General features: G+C 42.1%; 1 protein-coding gene across 4 annotated transcripts in view; it reads left to right on the forward strand.

Moving 5' to 3' along the window:
- MAST2 (microtubule associated serine/threonine kinase 2) overlaps positions 1-16,453 on the forward strand; it is a 257,689-nt gene that overhangs the window by 24,750 nt on the left and 216,486 nt on the right. For all 4 annotated transcript variants that reach the window (XM_030912620.1, XM_030912621.1, XM_030912622.1 and 1 more), the window contains exon 3: positions 4,859-5,001. In XM_030912620.1, the coding sequence (XP_030768480.1) occupies positions 4,859-5,001 (143 nt within the window). The remainder of the gene's footprint in view (positions 1-4,858; positions 5,002-16,453) is intronic.

Below are 16,453 nucleotides of genomic sequence, written 5' to 3' on the forward strand. Positions count from 1 at the left end.
CCTGCTAATTTTGTGTATTTTTAGTGGAGACGGAATTTCACTGTGTTAGCCAGGGTGGTCTCAATCTCCTGACCTTGTGATCCGCCCGCCTCAGTCTCCCATAGTGCTGGGATTACAGGCGTGAACCACTGCACCCGGCCTCTTATATTTAAATTTTTATTTTTGCCGATCATATATTTAGTTACATAGAGCCATTTCTTGTTTGGTTTTTCATGGCATTCTCCTCTTTTTTTTTTTTTTTTTTTTTTTAAAGGATGTGATTATCTTCTCTTTTTTTTTGAGACAGAGTCTCACTTTGTTGCCCAGGCTGGAGTTTAGTGGCATGATCTCTGCTCACTGCAACCTCCACCTTCCAGGTTCAAGCGATTCTCCTGCTTCAGCGTCCTGAGTAGCTGGGATCACAGGCGTGCACCACCATGCCTGGCTAATTTTTTTATTTTTAATAGAGACAGGGTTTCACCGTGTTGGCCAGGCTGCTCTTGAACTCCTGTCTTCAGGTGATCTGCCTGCCTTGACCTCCCAAAGTGCTGGGATTACAGGTGGGAGGTGAGCCACCACGCCTGGCTGGGATGTGATTATCTTCTGATTGCCATGACTCAATTAGATTTTTGATTTAAAAATGTGACTGGGTGTGGTGGCTCACGCCTGTAATCGCAGCACTTTGGGAGATCAAGGCAAGCAGATCACCTGAGGTTAGGAGTTCAAGACCAGCCTGGCCAACATGGCAAAACCCTGTCTCTACTAAAAATACAAAGATTAGCTGGGCATAGTGGTATATGCCTGTGGTCCCAGCCACTCTGGAGGCTGAGGCACAAGAATTGCTAGAACGCAGGAGGTGGAGACTGAGTGAGCATCATTACACTCCAGCCTGGGTGACAGAGTGAAACACTGTCTCCAAAACAAAGCAAAACAAAAAAAAGCAAAAAATTTTCTTCCCTGGATCAACTCTTTCTTTTGAGCACCTAACAACCAGAATATTCAGTGTTTTGTTCTGAAATGCTAAATCCCTTTTATCCTGTGAGGTAACTGCGTGGCTACTGGATACATTCTTGAAATGTGGTTGTGTTTGACTGTTCTTTCTGTGGAATTTTCCATTTATCTGATTTCAGCCTATGTCTTACTTTATGACTTTTGGGGTGTTTTTCATTTCTGAGTGCTCAGTCTAAGAGTTTGCAGGGCAGATGATACCTCACTTTTTTTTTTTTTTTTTTTTTGAGGTGAAGTCTTGCTCTGTCGCCCGGACTGGAGTGCAGTGGCCAGATCTCAGCTCACTGCAAGCTCCGCCTCCCGGGTTTACGCCATTCTCCTGCCTCAGCCTCCCAAGTAGCTGGGACTACAGGCGCCCGCCACCTCGCCCGGCTAGTTTTTGTATTTTTAGTAGAGATGGGGTTTCACCGTGTTAGCCAGGATGGTCTTGATCTCCTGACCTCGTGATCCACCCGTCTCGGCCTCCCAGAGTGCTGGGATTACAGTCTTGAGCCACCGCGCCCGGCCGATACCTCACTTTTTTTTTTTGAGACAGGGTCTCCTCTGTTACCCAGGCTGGAGTGCAGTGGTGTGATCTCAGCTCACTGCCTTCTAGGCTCAAGTGATCCTCCCACTCCAGTTGTGTACCACCACACCCAGCAAATTTTTGTATTTTTAGTAGAGAGGGGGTTTCGCCGTGTTTCCCAGGCTGGTCTTGAACTCCTGACCTCAAGCATTCCTGCCTCGGCCTCCTGAAGAGCTGGGATTATAGGCTTGAGCCACCAGGCCAGGCCAGATACTCCACTTAATTGCAATCCTCTCCATGCTTACTATAGCTTATACCTTTCTTTGCCGAGTTCCATTGGATATGATCCACCTATCTGCTTTAGATTTCCCCCCCAGTTTTTTTACCCTCTCATTGTCAGTATCTGTCCGTTTCTGTCTGTCATTATGGCCTTTGTTTGCTTGCTTTTTTTTTTTTTTTTTTTTTTTGACAGAGTCTCACTCTGTCCTCAGACTGGAGTGCAGTGGCTCGATCTCGGCTCACTGCAACCTCCGCCTCCCTGGTTCAAGCCATTCTCCTGCCTCAGCCTCCTGAGTAGCTGGGACTACAGGTGCCATGCCACCACACCTAGCTAATTTTTGTATTTTTAGTAGAGATGGGGTTTCACCATGTTGGCCAGAGTGGTCTCAATCTCTTGACCTTGGGATCTGCCTGCCTTGGCCTCCCAAAGTCCTGGGATTACAGGCATGAGCCACCACACCCCACCTAGAGTACTTTTTTTGTCTCATTTTTATGGTGTTTCCTGGAGGACAAAAGATAAAAGCATGTGCTTGGTCTGCCATCTTTAACTGAGAATGTTTTATGCAGTAGCCTCTTGAATTATTATAAGAATAGTAGTTGGAATTTTTAAGAGGTTTTCTTTTTTTCTGTGTTATTTATTTACTAAAGAGCTGCTTGTTATTCTGTTTGTTTATGTCATTCCTTCTGTTTTGTTTATTTTCCTCAAGTTCTTGGCAGTCTGCGGTATGCTTCAGTCTTTACTGGTGTATACTCAAATAGGTTTCTTCTACACTGTGTAAGCCTCTTTCCAAGCAGGCCTTTATTTTGAAGAGAGAGATGATAGTAATCTTTGTGTAAATAGGATAAGTTAAGCTGACTTTCCTTTAGAATTAATAGGTGAGAAGTAGACAGGTCGTCTGGAGAAATGCACATTTGCAGAATGAAGGAAAGAAGGCAGGCAGACAGGCTCTACTCTGGGCTTATGGATGTTTTGAGCAGAGAACCATCATCATCATCATTATTATTTTTGTGGAGGGCTTTATGGAAAGACTTTCCAGTAAAAGGTACACTTGAAACTTGAAAACTTATCTAGATTTTAAAAATATATTGTAATTTTCTAATGAAACATGCTAGTTATAAAAAAATTTCACTACAGGCCGGGCACGGTGGCTCACGCCTGTAATCCCAGCACTTTGGGAGGCTGAGACAGGTGGATCACGAGGTCAGGAGATCGAGACTAGCCTGACTAACACGGTGAAACCCCGTCTCTACTAAAAATACAAAAATTAGCCGGGCACGGTGGCGGGCACCCTAGTCCCAGCTACTCGGGAGGCTGAGGCAGGAGAATGGCGTGAACCCGGGAGGCGGAGCTTGCAGTGAGTGGAGATTGTACCACTGCACTCTAGCCTTGGCGACAGAGCAAGACTCTGTCTCAAAAAAAAAAAAAAAAAAAAATTTTTCACTACAAAAACATGCATTATGTCAAAGTGAAGTCTTTCCTTTTTTTTAAATTTTTTGAGACATCTTATTCTGTTTCCCAGGCTAAAGTGCAGTGACATGACCATGGCTCACTGAAGCCTTGACCACCTGAGCTCAGGTGATCCTCCCCACTTCTCCTCAGCCTCCTGAGTAGCTGGGACCACAGGCACACACCACTGTGTCTGGCTATTTTTTTTTTTTTTCTTGGAGATGGGGTTTTGCTCTGTAGCCCAGGCTGGTCTTGAACTCTTGGGCCCAAGTGATCCTCCTGCTTCAGCCTCCCAAAGTGCTGGGATTATAGGTATGAGCCACAACACCTGTCCTGAAGTCTTTCTTAATTTTTACTTTAGAAGAAATTTAATTTAATTTAATTTAATTAAATTTTAATTAAATTTAATTTTCTTCTGTGGTTAGCTTTGCTAAATTGTTCTCCAAATGAATGGTATCATATTTTGTTGGCAGCAAAAACAAAAATATCCCCCAAACCCTTTCTTTACATCTTTACTACATTGGGTATTTTCATGACTAAGATTTTGCCAGGCACAGGAAGGGTTTTCAAGTGAGTCAAGTGATCATGATAAAGCCAGGGGAAAGTGCAGGGCATAATATTGAAGTTGAGTGAGTGAATAAGTGTGGAAAAGAGTTGAAGGAGATGAGGCCAGAAAGATAATCTGGATTTATGGAGGGTCTTTTTCATAATGCCAAAATGTCTGGCATAATTTCTTCAAATAGTAAGGAGCCATCAGAGGCTTTTAAGGAAGGAAATGACATGAACACATTTTTGTTGGTTAGATCATAAGCAAAAGTGTGAAGAATGGTGTGAAGAAGGGGAGAAATGAGACCTTCACCTCAGTTAGAAAGTCACTGCAGGCTGGGTGCGGTGGCTCACGCCTGTAATCCCAGCATTTTGGGAGGCCAAGGCAGGCACATCACCTGAGATCAGGAGTTGGAGACCCGCCTGGCTAACATGGCAAAACCCCATCTCTACTACTAAAAATACAAAACATCAGCCAGGTGTGGTGGTACATGCCTGTAGTCCCAGCTACTCAGGAGGCTGAGGCAGGAGAATCACTTGAGCCTGGGAGGCAGAGGTTGCAGTGAGCCTAGATCACTCCACACCACTCCAGGCTGGGTGACAGTGAGACTCTGTCTCAAAAAAAAAAAAAAATCATCTTTCATTGAGACTCTCTTTCATTGAGATTAAGGCAGACAGTAAACATGAACTGAGCACGTGGAGTCTGGTGAGAACAGAATAGATTCATTGTTTGCCTGCTGGAAACTTGCATCTCTAATGTTACATTGAGTTGATGAGAAACTATGTAGGCTAGAAGGGATTGGGAAACTCTTAGACTGCTAGTTTGGGTGTCAGAGTGGGAGGCTGGCATGTGGTGAATATTATAGAGAACATAAAATAGTTAATCCATTTCAGTGTTCCACTTGCCATTATCCTCACCACCAAGACAGTCACAATTTTTAATGGATAGTTGGAAATCTTAATAGATTCTAAAATGGATGTGAACAATTTTACTTTGTATCAGTATGATTTTATCCACTTGATATCATTGTATTTGTATTTTTTCATTCGTTTATCATAATTACATGTATATTTTCCAAACTTTGTGTTTGAAGGTAAGCAACTGCTCCCTTTGTCCAGCAGTGTACATAGCAGTGTGGGACAGGTGACTTGGCAGTCGTCAGGAGAAGCATCAAACCTAGTTCGAATGAGAAACCAGTCCCTTGGACAATCTGCACCTTCTCTTACTGCTGGCCTGGTAAGTCTTCATAAAGGTGGCGTTTTGCTCTATGAAAAATCCTTGATTGTCATTTGTCATTGCAACGTCTATTCCTTTTCCTTTTTCAGATTTGGAGAATTCAGTTTCCCAAAATGAAGTATGGAACAGAATGCATTTATTAATTTCTTTTTTTTTTAGAGATAGGGTCTTGCTTTGTTGCCCAGGCTGACTTTGAACTCCTTGGCTGTAGTATTCCTGTTGCCTCAGCCTCCCAAGTAGCAAGGACTACAGGTACATGTCGTGGCATCAGGCTAAGAATGAAATTTTTTTTTTTTTTGAGTCGGGTTTTTGCTCTTGTCGCCCAGGCTGGAATGCAGTGGTGTGATCTCAGCTGTCTCCTGGGTTTAAGCAATTCTCCTGCCTCAGCCTCCCAACTCGCTGGGATTACAGGTGTGCGCCACCACCCCTGGCTAATTTTTTTGTATTATTAGTAGAGACGGGGTTTCACTGTGTTGGCCAGGCTGGTCTTGAACTCCCCACCTCAGGTGATCCGTCCCCATTGGCCTCCCAAAATGCTGGGATTACAGGTGTGGGCCACCGCTCCTGGCCTTAAGAATGAAATTTTAATTGAGTCTATTTTTTTTTTTTTTTGAGATGGACTCTTGCTCTGTTGCCCAGGCTGTAGTGCAATCTCAGCTTACTGCAACCTCTGCCTCCCAGGTTCAAGCGATTCTCCTGCCTCAGCCTCCCAAGTAGCTGGGATTACAGGCACCATGCCCCACTAATTTTTGTGTTTTTAGTAGAGACAGGGTTTCACCATGTTGGCCAGGGTGGTCTTGAACTCCTGACCACATGATCCGCCTGCCTTGGCCTCCAAAAGTGTTGGGATTACAGGCTTGAGCCACTGTGCCCAGCCCAATTGAGTGTTTTGATTGCCCTCTCATGCCGTCAGTGTCACTGGTACTAATTGTATAGTGAGGGTCAAGAAAAAGATTCAGTATGATTGTATCTTCAATGAGTAAATTTTCCTGGGAAGGAACATTCTTTTTATAGAAATGATTCTAAATCTGGTAAAGTTATGCTGCTTTGGTTTACAGCTCTGTGGTATACATATTTAGTACATGAGGATAGAGAACATGTTTGGCACATCATGAGTACTTAAGTATATATGTAAGAATGAGGGCCGGGTGCAGTGGCTTACATCTCTAATTCCTGCACCCTGGGAGTCTGAGGCAGGAGGATCGCTTGAGGCCGGGAGTTTGAGGCTACGCTGGACTGTTAACATAGTGAGACCTTGTCTCTACAAATAATATTAATAAAAAAAATTAGCTGGCCGGGCGCGGTGGCTCAAGCCTGTAATCCCAGCACTTTGGGAGGCCGAGACGGGCGGATCACAAGGTCAGATCGAGACCATCCTGGCTAACCCGGTGAAACCCCGTCTCTACTAAAAAATACAAAAAACTAGCCGGGCGACGTAGCGGGCGCCTGTAGTCCCAGCTACTCGGGAGGCTGAGGCAGGAGAATGGCGTAAACCCGGGAGACGGAGCTTGCAGTGAGCTGAGATCCGGCCACTGCACTCCAGCCTGGGCGACAGAGCGAGACTCCGTCTCAAAAAAAAAAAAAAAAAAAAAAAAAAAAGAAAAAAAAAAAAAAAAATTAGCTGAGGATGGTGGGGTGTGCCTGTGGTCCCAGCTACTCAGAAGGCTGAGGTGGGATAATCGCTTTAGCCTGAGCAGTTGAAGCTGTGGTGATCTGTGATTGTGCCACTGCACTCTGGTGACAGAGCGAGATCTTGTCTGGGGAAAAAAAAAAAGTATTTTGTTTGTCTACGCTTTGTGTGATAGGCAGGGCCTTACAAAATTTAAGCTGTGTAGCCTGGGCAGGTTGCTTTGTTTTCTGCCTGTTGTTACAAATTATACCCTTTTACCCTCAAACTTGCTTTTGTACCAAAGGCACCCACTAGCTTTCTGCTCATCTCACACTGTTCACTGTATCCTTAGGTCTAGGCACACTACTAATTTGTAGGGTACAATAACAGCAACTTGTTACTATTAAAGTCTCATGTACACTTGAAAATATAAGCCTTTTGGGTCAACATACGTGGAGTAGAAAGTTTTGTCCATTTATTCAATATGGGAAGTGGGAGTAGAGGGGAGGATGTCTTCATGTAGCAGGTGAGAAGCTAATTTTGGATCAAAGGATATCCTGATATTACCGAAGTTTGTGATTCTTAGGCCACAGAGAGAATCAGGATCATGTGTGGAAATTCCCACCTCTTTAATTTTTTATTTTGAAATTTTCAAATCTACAGAAAAATGGAAAGAATGGTACAGCGAACACCCATGTAAGCTTTACCTAGACTGACTAATTTGTACATTTTGCCATATTTGTTTTTTCTGTGTGTATATACATATTTTTTCCTGAAGCATTTCAAAGCAAGTCACAGACTAATTACGATGCCTCATCCTTAAGAATTTCTCCTAAGATGAAGGACACTCTCCTAAATAACTACAACATATTATCAGATCTAAGTTGTTTAACATCTTTTTTTTTGAAACTGAGTCTCGCTCTGTCACCCAGGCTGGAGTGTAGTGGTGCAATCTTGGCTCACTGCAACTTCTGCCTCCTGAGTTCAAGCGATTCTCCTGTCTTAGCCTCCCGAGTGGCTGGGATTACAGGTGTGTACCACTACGTTTGGCTAATTTTTGTATTTTTAGTAGAGACGGGGTTTCACCATGTTGGCCAGGCTGGTCTCGAACTCCTGACCTCAAGTGACACATCTGCCTCGGCCTCTCAAAGTGCAGGGATTGCAGACATGAGCCACCATGCCCGGCCACATCATTTTAATAGTAGCATCTAATAATATAAAGACCATATTGAGATTTTCCTGCTTGGTCCCAACATGTCTATTAAAGCCTCACCTGCTTTCCTTTTAACCTCTGGAACCTAAAACAAACAAACAAACAAACAAGCAAAAATGGATGAGTGTACCCTCCTAGAGATTTTGATCCAGATGTCTGGGGTTAGTCACAAGCATCTGTATTTTCTTTTCTTTTTTCTTTTTTTTTTTTTTTTTGAGACAGGTTCTCCCTCTGTTGCCCAGTCTAGAGTGCAGTGTCATGATCTTAGCTCACTGCACCCTCTACTTCTTGGGTTCAAGTAATTCTCATGCCTCCTGAGTAGCTAGGATTACAGGTGTGTGCCACCTCGCCTGGCTATTTTTTGTCTTTTCAGTAGTGGTGGGGTTTCACCATGTTGGCCAGGCTAGTCTTGAACTGCTGACCTCAAGTGATCCACCTGCCTTGGCCTCCCTAAGTGCTGGGGTTACAGGCGTGAGCCTGGCCTGTATTTTCTTTAAACTGTTACCCTGATTCTAACATGTACCTCTTTGAGAACTACTGCCATCATGGTACAGCTGAATATTCCACTTTAAGGTGGTATGTTGCAGAAGGGATTCCTGGACTGAGATTACTGGAGCCTAGGCCAAGTGAGCTAGAATGTTCCTGAATTATTTTTTTTTAGTTAACAGTTTATTGTGATATAATTCACATATGATGTAATTCACCTGCTTAAACTATACAGGTCAGTGTTTTTTGGCGTATTTCACAGACATGTACAGCCATCACTGTAGTCAATTTAAGAATATTTTCTTTACTTTTGAAACTGTACTCTTCAGGTATCACCTCCTCATTGTTCCATCTCTGCCCTTGCCCCTGCCACTAGGCAACCACTAATCTACTTTCCACCTCTATAGGTTTGCCTATTCTGTATTTTTCATATAAATCGAATCAAATATGTGGCCTTTTGTGGCTGCTGCTTCGACTTAGTCTGATGTCTTCAAGATTCATCCTTTTCGCAGCATGTGTTCCTTTTTATTGCCGAACAGTATTTTGTTGTATGTATATATCATATTTTGTTTAGCTGCTCATCAGTTGATTCATTTCCTTCATTCTTTTTTTTTTTTTTTTGAGACAGAGTCTCGCTGTCACGCAGGCTGGAGTGCAGTGGCCGGATCTCAGCTCACTGCAAGCTCCGCCTCCTGGGTTCACGCCATTCTCCTGCCTCAGCCTCCTGAGTAGCTGGGACTACAGGCGCCGGCCACCACGCCCGGCTAGTTTTTGTATTTTTTAGTAGAGACGGGGTTTTACCGTGTTAGCCAGGATGGTCTCGATCTCCTGACCTCGTGATCCGCCCGTCTCGGCCTCCCAAAGTGCTGGGATTACAGGCTTGAGCCACCGCGCCTGGCCCATTTCCTTCATTCTTCACCTTCATTTTCTAATGTTTATTGAGGGGATTTATCTGGGGGCTTATTTTTCCCATATATGTTGAAATCATGATCCTAATTAATGATTACCAGGGCATGTTCTAAAAAGGATCATATAATCATATGATATAATCATATATGTTCCTAGGGATGGAGAAGAACTTAGGTGGCATCTTGTTCAAGATCAGTTATTTTTCTTCTTCTTCTAAAAAAAAAATTATATAGAGTGGAAATCTGTTGTTAAAAGTGGGTTGTTTCTGCCTTTTGGCTATTATAAATAATGGCCAAATAATAATACTGCTATGAACATTCATGTACAAATTTTAATGTAGATATATGTTTTCATTTCTCTTGGACATATATCTAGGAGAGAAGTTGCTGAGTCATATGGTAACTCTGTGTTTAATCATTTGAGAAACTTTGATTTCTCTACATCCTTGCTATCCTGGTGGGTGTGAAGCGATATCTTGTGTCTTTGATGTGCATTTCTCTAATGACTCATGATGTTGAGCGTCTTTCATGTGCTTACCGGACATTTATTTGTCTTCTTTGAAGAAATGTCTATGTGGATTATTGGCCATTTTAAAAATGGAATATTTGTTTCTTTTATTATAAATTTGTAAAATAATTGTTTCTTTAGACCTGAATCCAATTTCTTCTCTTTCCCAGGGAACTGCTTTTTGTTTTCCCTTGTGCTTTTTTTTTCCTGAGCTACTTATTCACCTACTGTAACTTCAAGCCAGCTCTTCTCTTTCCATTCTCCTGCCCGAAGATTTTCAGTTGAATATTTTAGGTGGCACATTTGCTAGTTGATATTAAATGCCTATTTCTGCTTTGACCACCCATACTGGAATAAACCTCATTGTCTACGCTGCTTCTGACCGTGACATTTCTGAAAAATCTTAACTACAATGTATTCTCTTTGGAGTAATGGCCGTCTATAGTGCATGGACCCAGCCTCCAAAGAACTTTTGGGTTAGCAGAACAGGATTCACATTTAACAGGATAACTATTTAAAAATAATAAAACATGACATTTACATAAATATTGTATTGATTATGATTTAAATAGTAACAAAAGGGGACAAGAATTATACTAGTTATAATTATTGGGATGATAACTTGTAGGAGGTTAGACTTGGCTGGAGTCTGGAGATTAGATAAGCAAAAGCCTTAAAGTTGCAAATATTTTAATTTTGAGGCCTTCTAGATGATGTTTTTATGAAGAGATTTTTGGATTTCTTCATTTTCTGGTGTCTATTGAGAGGATTTCTCAGAGGGCTTATTTTCCCCATATATGTAGGAACCATGATCCTAATTAGTGGTTCCCAGGGCATGTTCTAAAACAGATCATAGAATCATATTATTATATGTTCTTAGAGTAAGAATGGAGTAAAACTTAGATAGTGTCTTGTTCAAGATTAGTTATTATTTGTATTCTTAAAAATATATATGCAGTTAAAATCTGTTGTTAAAAGTGGCGTAGGAGAAAGACCCCTGCATTAGAAATCAGAAGACCAAGCTCTGATGCTGCTATGTGAATTTGAATAAACATATTGGAGCCTGTGTTTTTCTTATCTGTAAAATGAGGTTAATTCCTGCTTTGCTTTCTTCTGAGTATGTTAACTAGTATCTGCAGTTTTGATCTTTGCCTTCTGTATCTCTGATGCAAATCCACTTAGCTGTATCACCATTTCTAAGACTCACCCTACCTGTCTACTGTCTTTCTATCCCCCCAAGCCAGTTCTTCCTTGTTCATTCTGTCTTTTTTTTTTCTTTCCATAATCGAAATTTTATTGGTAGCGTTGAGGATCAGTACACAGACATTTCCATTTGTTCACAGTTCTTAACATATCTACCGAAAATCTAAAAAGCCATGTATTGTAATTGTTTTCTAAAAAGTTATTCCAGTGACTTTCCAACTTAAAATTTGGAGGCAGATTTTCCTTAGGAGGCCATCAAGTATCCTAAGGAAAGTACCAGTATTGTCAAGTGTTACATACATCCTACCAATCTACCAGTTCACAATTTAGTGGTATATATACTGCATACTTAAATTTTCAGTCTTTCACAGCACATTAACAGTTATCAGGAAAGTAAGATTACTTTGACTAAAGATGTTACAGAGTGCATACAATTCTGACAGGGAGAGCCATGATCAGGGAGTGATTTTCATTAGGAAACAATTCTACTAAAAAACAGCGTGAGAATAGAAGTATTCTAAAATATTCAAGTCATGATTACCAATAACCATTCTAACATGATACTGTGATTATAGCAAACTGCTATAATCTTGAACTGAATTGGGAATATTTCTAACTGGAACAAAGGATAAGATATTCTGTTGACCATTTTATCATCAGTTCTCATGTTGAATATGACATGTCATTTTGGGTGCCATATTATTATTGAATTGTTGAGATGAGATTTTCACATAACATAAAATCAACCATTTTAAAGTGTACACTTTAGTGGCATTTTGTGCATTCACAATGTGTGCAGCCACCACCTTTATCAAGTTTTAAGACATTTTCACCACCATCCCTTGCAAAAAAAATCCTGTACCCATTAAACAGCCCTTATTCATTCCACCCTCATTCTAGCTCTGGCAACCACTAATCTGCTTTTTGTCTCTGTGGATTTACCTATTCTAATATTTCATATAAATGGAATCATAAAATATGTGACCTTTTATGCCTGGCTTTTTTCACTTAGCCCAATGCTTTCACGATTTTTCTGCATTACAGCATGTATCAATACTTTATTCCTTTTTATGACTGAATAAGATTCCATTGGATGGATAAACCACACTTTGTTTATCCGTTTGTCTGCTGATAGACATTTGGGCTGTTTCCACCTTTTAGCCATTGTGGATAATACTGCTGTGAGCATTTGTGTACATGAACTTGTTTTGAGTACTTGTTTTCTGTATTTTTGGGTATGTACGTATACCTAAGAGTAGACTTGTTGGATGATACAGTAATTCTTTGTTTAATTTTTTGAAGAACTACCAAATTTTTGGTTTGCTACACCATTTTATATTCTTCCCAGAAATACATTAGGGTTCCAGTTTCACTGCATCTTGCCAACACTTTTCTGTTTTTTTTGATTATAGCCATCATAGTGGGTGTTAAGTGGTCTCTCATTGTGGCTTTGATTAGTATTATACTTTAATAATATTTTAGAACTGTCTGTCAAGGTCACATGGAGTATGCTTTTAAAGGAAGTAACAAAACTCCAAGACTTTTCTTAGAACCTTTTCTCATCATTAAAAAGATTCTTTTTTTTTTTTTTTTTTTTTTTTTGAGACGGAGTCTCGCTCTGTCACCCAAGCTGGAGTGCACTGGCCAGATCTCAGCTCACTGCAAGCTCCGCCTCCCGGGTTCACGCCATTCTCCTGCCTCAGCCTCCCGAGTAGCTGGGACTACAGGCGCCTGCCACCTCGCCCGGCTAGTTTTTTGTATTTTTTAGTAGAGACGGGGTTTCACCGTGTTAGCCAGGATGGTCTCGATCTCCTGACCTTGTGATCCGCCCGCCTCGGCCTCCCAAAGTGCTGGGATTACAGGCTTGAGCCACCGCGCCCGGCCAAAAGATTCTTACTTTAATTTATATTATTTTAGTTGAAAAGTAATCCCATCATTCTTATTTTTCCTTAATTTTCACAAGTTCAAAGAGGAAAAACCTATAGATGTTTGTTTTACCTACTTTCAGTGTTATAAAGAGATTCCAAATTCAGCACTTCCCCTTTCAGTATTACCTTTCTGCCGCTGTTGTTTTGCATTTTCTATTGTGAAAGGTGGAGATATCTATATCTATATGTCAGTTGGCTTTATTGAGGTATAGTTTACATAGAATAAAATTCATCCATTTTAAGTGTTCAGTTTGATGACTTTTGGCAGATGTATACAGTTGTGTCACCACCACTGTGATTATGATATAGATATGTAAGAATTACGGTGTAGACCAGAACAGCATTCCCCAACCTTTTTGGCACCAGGGACCGGTTTCATGGAAGACAGTTTTTCCACAGATGGGTGGAGGGGGGATGGGAGATGGTTTCAGGATGAAACTGTTCCCCCTCAGATCATCAGGCATTAGCTAGATTCTCATGAGGAGCGTGCAACCTAGATCCTCGCATGCACAGTTCACAATAGGGTTCGTGCCCCTATGAGAATCTGATGCAGCGCTGCTGATCCTGACAGGAGACGGAGTTCAGGTGGTAATGCTCACCCTCATGCAGCTTATCTCCTGCCATGTGGCCTGGTCCCTAACAGGCCATGGACCTGATATAGAATATGTCTGCCACCCCATGTTCGCTTGTGTCCCTTTGCTGTCTGTTCTCTTTCCCCAGGCCCAGCCTTTGGCAACTACTGATGTGCTTTTTGTCACTGCAGTTTTGCCTTTTCCAGAATTTCATAGAATTGGAATCATACAGTATGTAGTCTTTTGTGTTTTTTTTCAATCTCAGAACCTCCTTCTGAGATTCATCCATGTTGTTTTTTAGTTTGTTCCTCTTTATTGCTGAGAAGGGTTCCATTGGCATGGGTATACAGACTTTTCCATTTCCTAGTTAATGACCATATGGGTTGTTTCCAGTTTTTGCCTGTTAGGGAGAGAGCTGCTATGAAAGTTCATATAAGTTTTTTTTTTGGTGTGGAATATGCTTTTATTTCTCTTGGGTAAATACCTAGGAATGAGACTGGTGGAATGTTTATTTACCAGTGTAAATTTGTCTTTATAAGAAACTGCCAACCTATTTTCTAAAGTGGCCATACCATTTTTGCATTTCCACCAGCAGTTACTCCACATCTTATCAGTACTAGGTATTATCATCTGTTTTTTTTTTGTTTTGTTTTTTTTTTTTGAGATGGAGTTTCACTCTTGTTGCCCAGGCTGAAGTGCAATGGCACAATCTTGGCTCATTGCAACCTCTGCCTCCCGGGTTCAAGCCATTCTCCTCCCTCAACCTCCCAAGTAGCTGAGATTACAGGCGCATGCCACCATGCCCAGCTAATTTTCGTATTTTTAGTAGAGATGGGGTTTTGCCATGTTGGACAGGCTTGTCTCGAATTCCTAACCTCAGGTGATCCACCCACCTCAGCCTCCCGAAGTGCTGGAATTACAGGCATGAGCCACCACGCCCAGCTATCATTTTAAAAATTTTAGCCGTACTAGTGGATGTGTAGGAGTTTCTCATTGTGGTTTTAATTTGCATTTCTCTAATGACTAATGAGATTGAACATATTTTTGTGTGCTTATTTGCCAATTATATATATATATATATATATATATATTTTTTTTTTTTTTTTTGAGATGGAGTCTTGCTCTGTCGCCCAGGCTGGAGTGCAGTGGCCGGATCTTGGCTCACTGCAAGTTCTGCCTCCTGAGTTTACGCCATTCTCCTGCCTCAGCCTCCCAAGTAGCTGGGACTGCAGGCGCCCGCCACCTCGCCTGGCTAGTTTTTTTGTATTTTTTTTAGTAGAGACGGGGTTTCACCGTGTTAGCCAGGATGGTCTCGATCTCCTGACCTCGTGATCCGCCTGCCTCAGCCTCCCAAAGTGCTGGGATTACAGGCTTGAGCCACCGCGCCAGACCCTTTTTTTTTTTTTTTGAGATGGAGTCTCGGTCTGTTTCCCAAGCTGGAGCTCAGTGGCACGATCTTGGCTCACTGTAACCTCCGCCTCCCGGGTTCAAGCAATTCTTTTGCCTCAGCCTCCTGAGTAGCTGGGATTACAGGTGTGCACCACCATGCCTGGCTAATTCTTGTATTTTTAATGGAGACGGGGTTTTGCCATGTTGGCCAGGCTCTTCTTGAACTCCTGACCTCAGGTGATTCATCCGCCTTGGCTTCCCAATGTGCTGGGATTACAGGCGTGAGCCACTGCGCCCAGTCAGCTATTTTCATATATATATTCTGTGATGAAATGTCTGTTCAAACCTTTTGTCTATTTAAAAAATTGGTTTTTTTTTTTTGTCTTGAGTTTCAGGAATTCTTTGTATATTCTGGATACAAGTTATATATCAAATATATGCCTTCTAAATGTATTCTCCCTGTCTGTGACTTACATTTTCATTTTCTTATCAGTGTTTTACACAAACATTTATATACAAAAAATATGGAAAGCTATTGTATCCCTCTATACTAACAATGAATAACTAGAAATCAAAACTTAAAAATCAGGACTGTTTGCAATAGTTTAAAAATACGAACTACTTGAAGATAAATTTCAGAAACCATTTGGAAGATCAGTACATTGAAAACTACAAAACATTACTGAGACAAATTAAAGAAGACCTAAATAAATGGAGAGATAAAATATTTTTGTGTATTGGAAGACTCATATCTTCCCTTTTTTTTTTTCCTTTGAGACAGGGTCTCACTCTGTCATCCAGGCTGGAGTGTTGGGGTGTGATCGTGGCTCACTGTGACCTCTGCCTCCTGGGCTCCAGTGATCCTCTCACCTCAGCCTCCAGAGTAGCTGGGACTATAGGCACCATCACAGATTTTTTTTTTTTTTGAGACGGAGTCTCGCTCTGTCGCCCAGGCTGGAGTGCAGTGGCCGGATCTCAGCTCACTGCAAGCTCCACCTCCCGAGTTCATGCTATTCTCCTGCCTCAGCCTCCCGAGTAGCTGGGACTACAGGCACCCGCCACCTCGCCCGGCTAGTTTTTTGTATTTTTTAGTAGAGACGGGGTTTCACCGTGTTAGCCAGGATGGTCTCGATCTCCTGACCTTGTGATCCGCCTGTCTCGGCCTCCCAAAGTGCTGGGATTACAGGCTTGAGCCACCACTCCCGGCCAGATTTTTTTTTTTGAGACGGAGTCTCGCTCTGTTGCCCAGGCTAGAGTGCAGTCGCGTGGTCTCAGCTCACCTCAACCTCCGCTTCCCGGGTTCAAGTGATTCTCCTGCCTCAGCCTCCCGAGTAGCTGGGATTACAGGCGCCTGCCACCATGCCCGTCTGATTTTTTATGTTTTTAGTAGAGACGGGGTTTCACCATGTTGGCCAGGCTGGTCTCGAATTTCTGACCTTGTGATCTACCTGCCTCGGCCTCCCAAAGTGCTGATATTACAAGCGTGAGCCACCACCCAGCCACATCTGGCTAATTTTTGTATTTGTTGTAGAGATGGGGTTTTGCCATATTGCCCAGGCTGGTCTTGGACTCCTGTACTCAAGCCATCCTCTTGCCCTGGCCTGCCAAAATGCTGGCTTACAGGCATGAACCACCT

Source organism: Rhinopithecus roxellana, chromosome 12 (assembly GCF_007565055.1).
Source record: "Rhinopithecus roxellana isolate Shanxi Qingling chromosome 12, ASM756505v1, whole genome shotgun sequence".
Taxonomy (NCBI): domain Eukaryota; kingdom Metazoa; phylum Chordata; class Mammalia; order Primates; family Cercopithecidae; genus Rhinopithecus; species Rhinopithecus roxellana.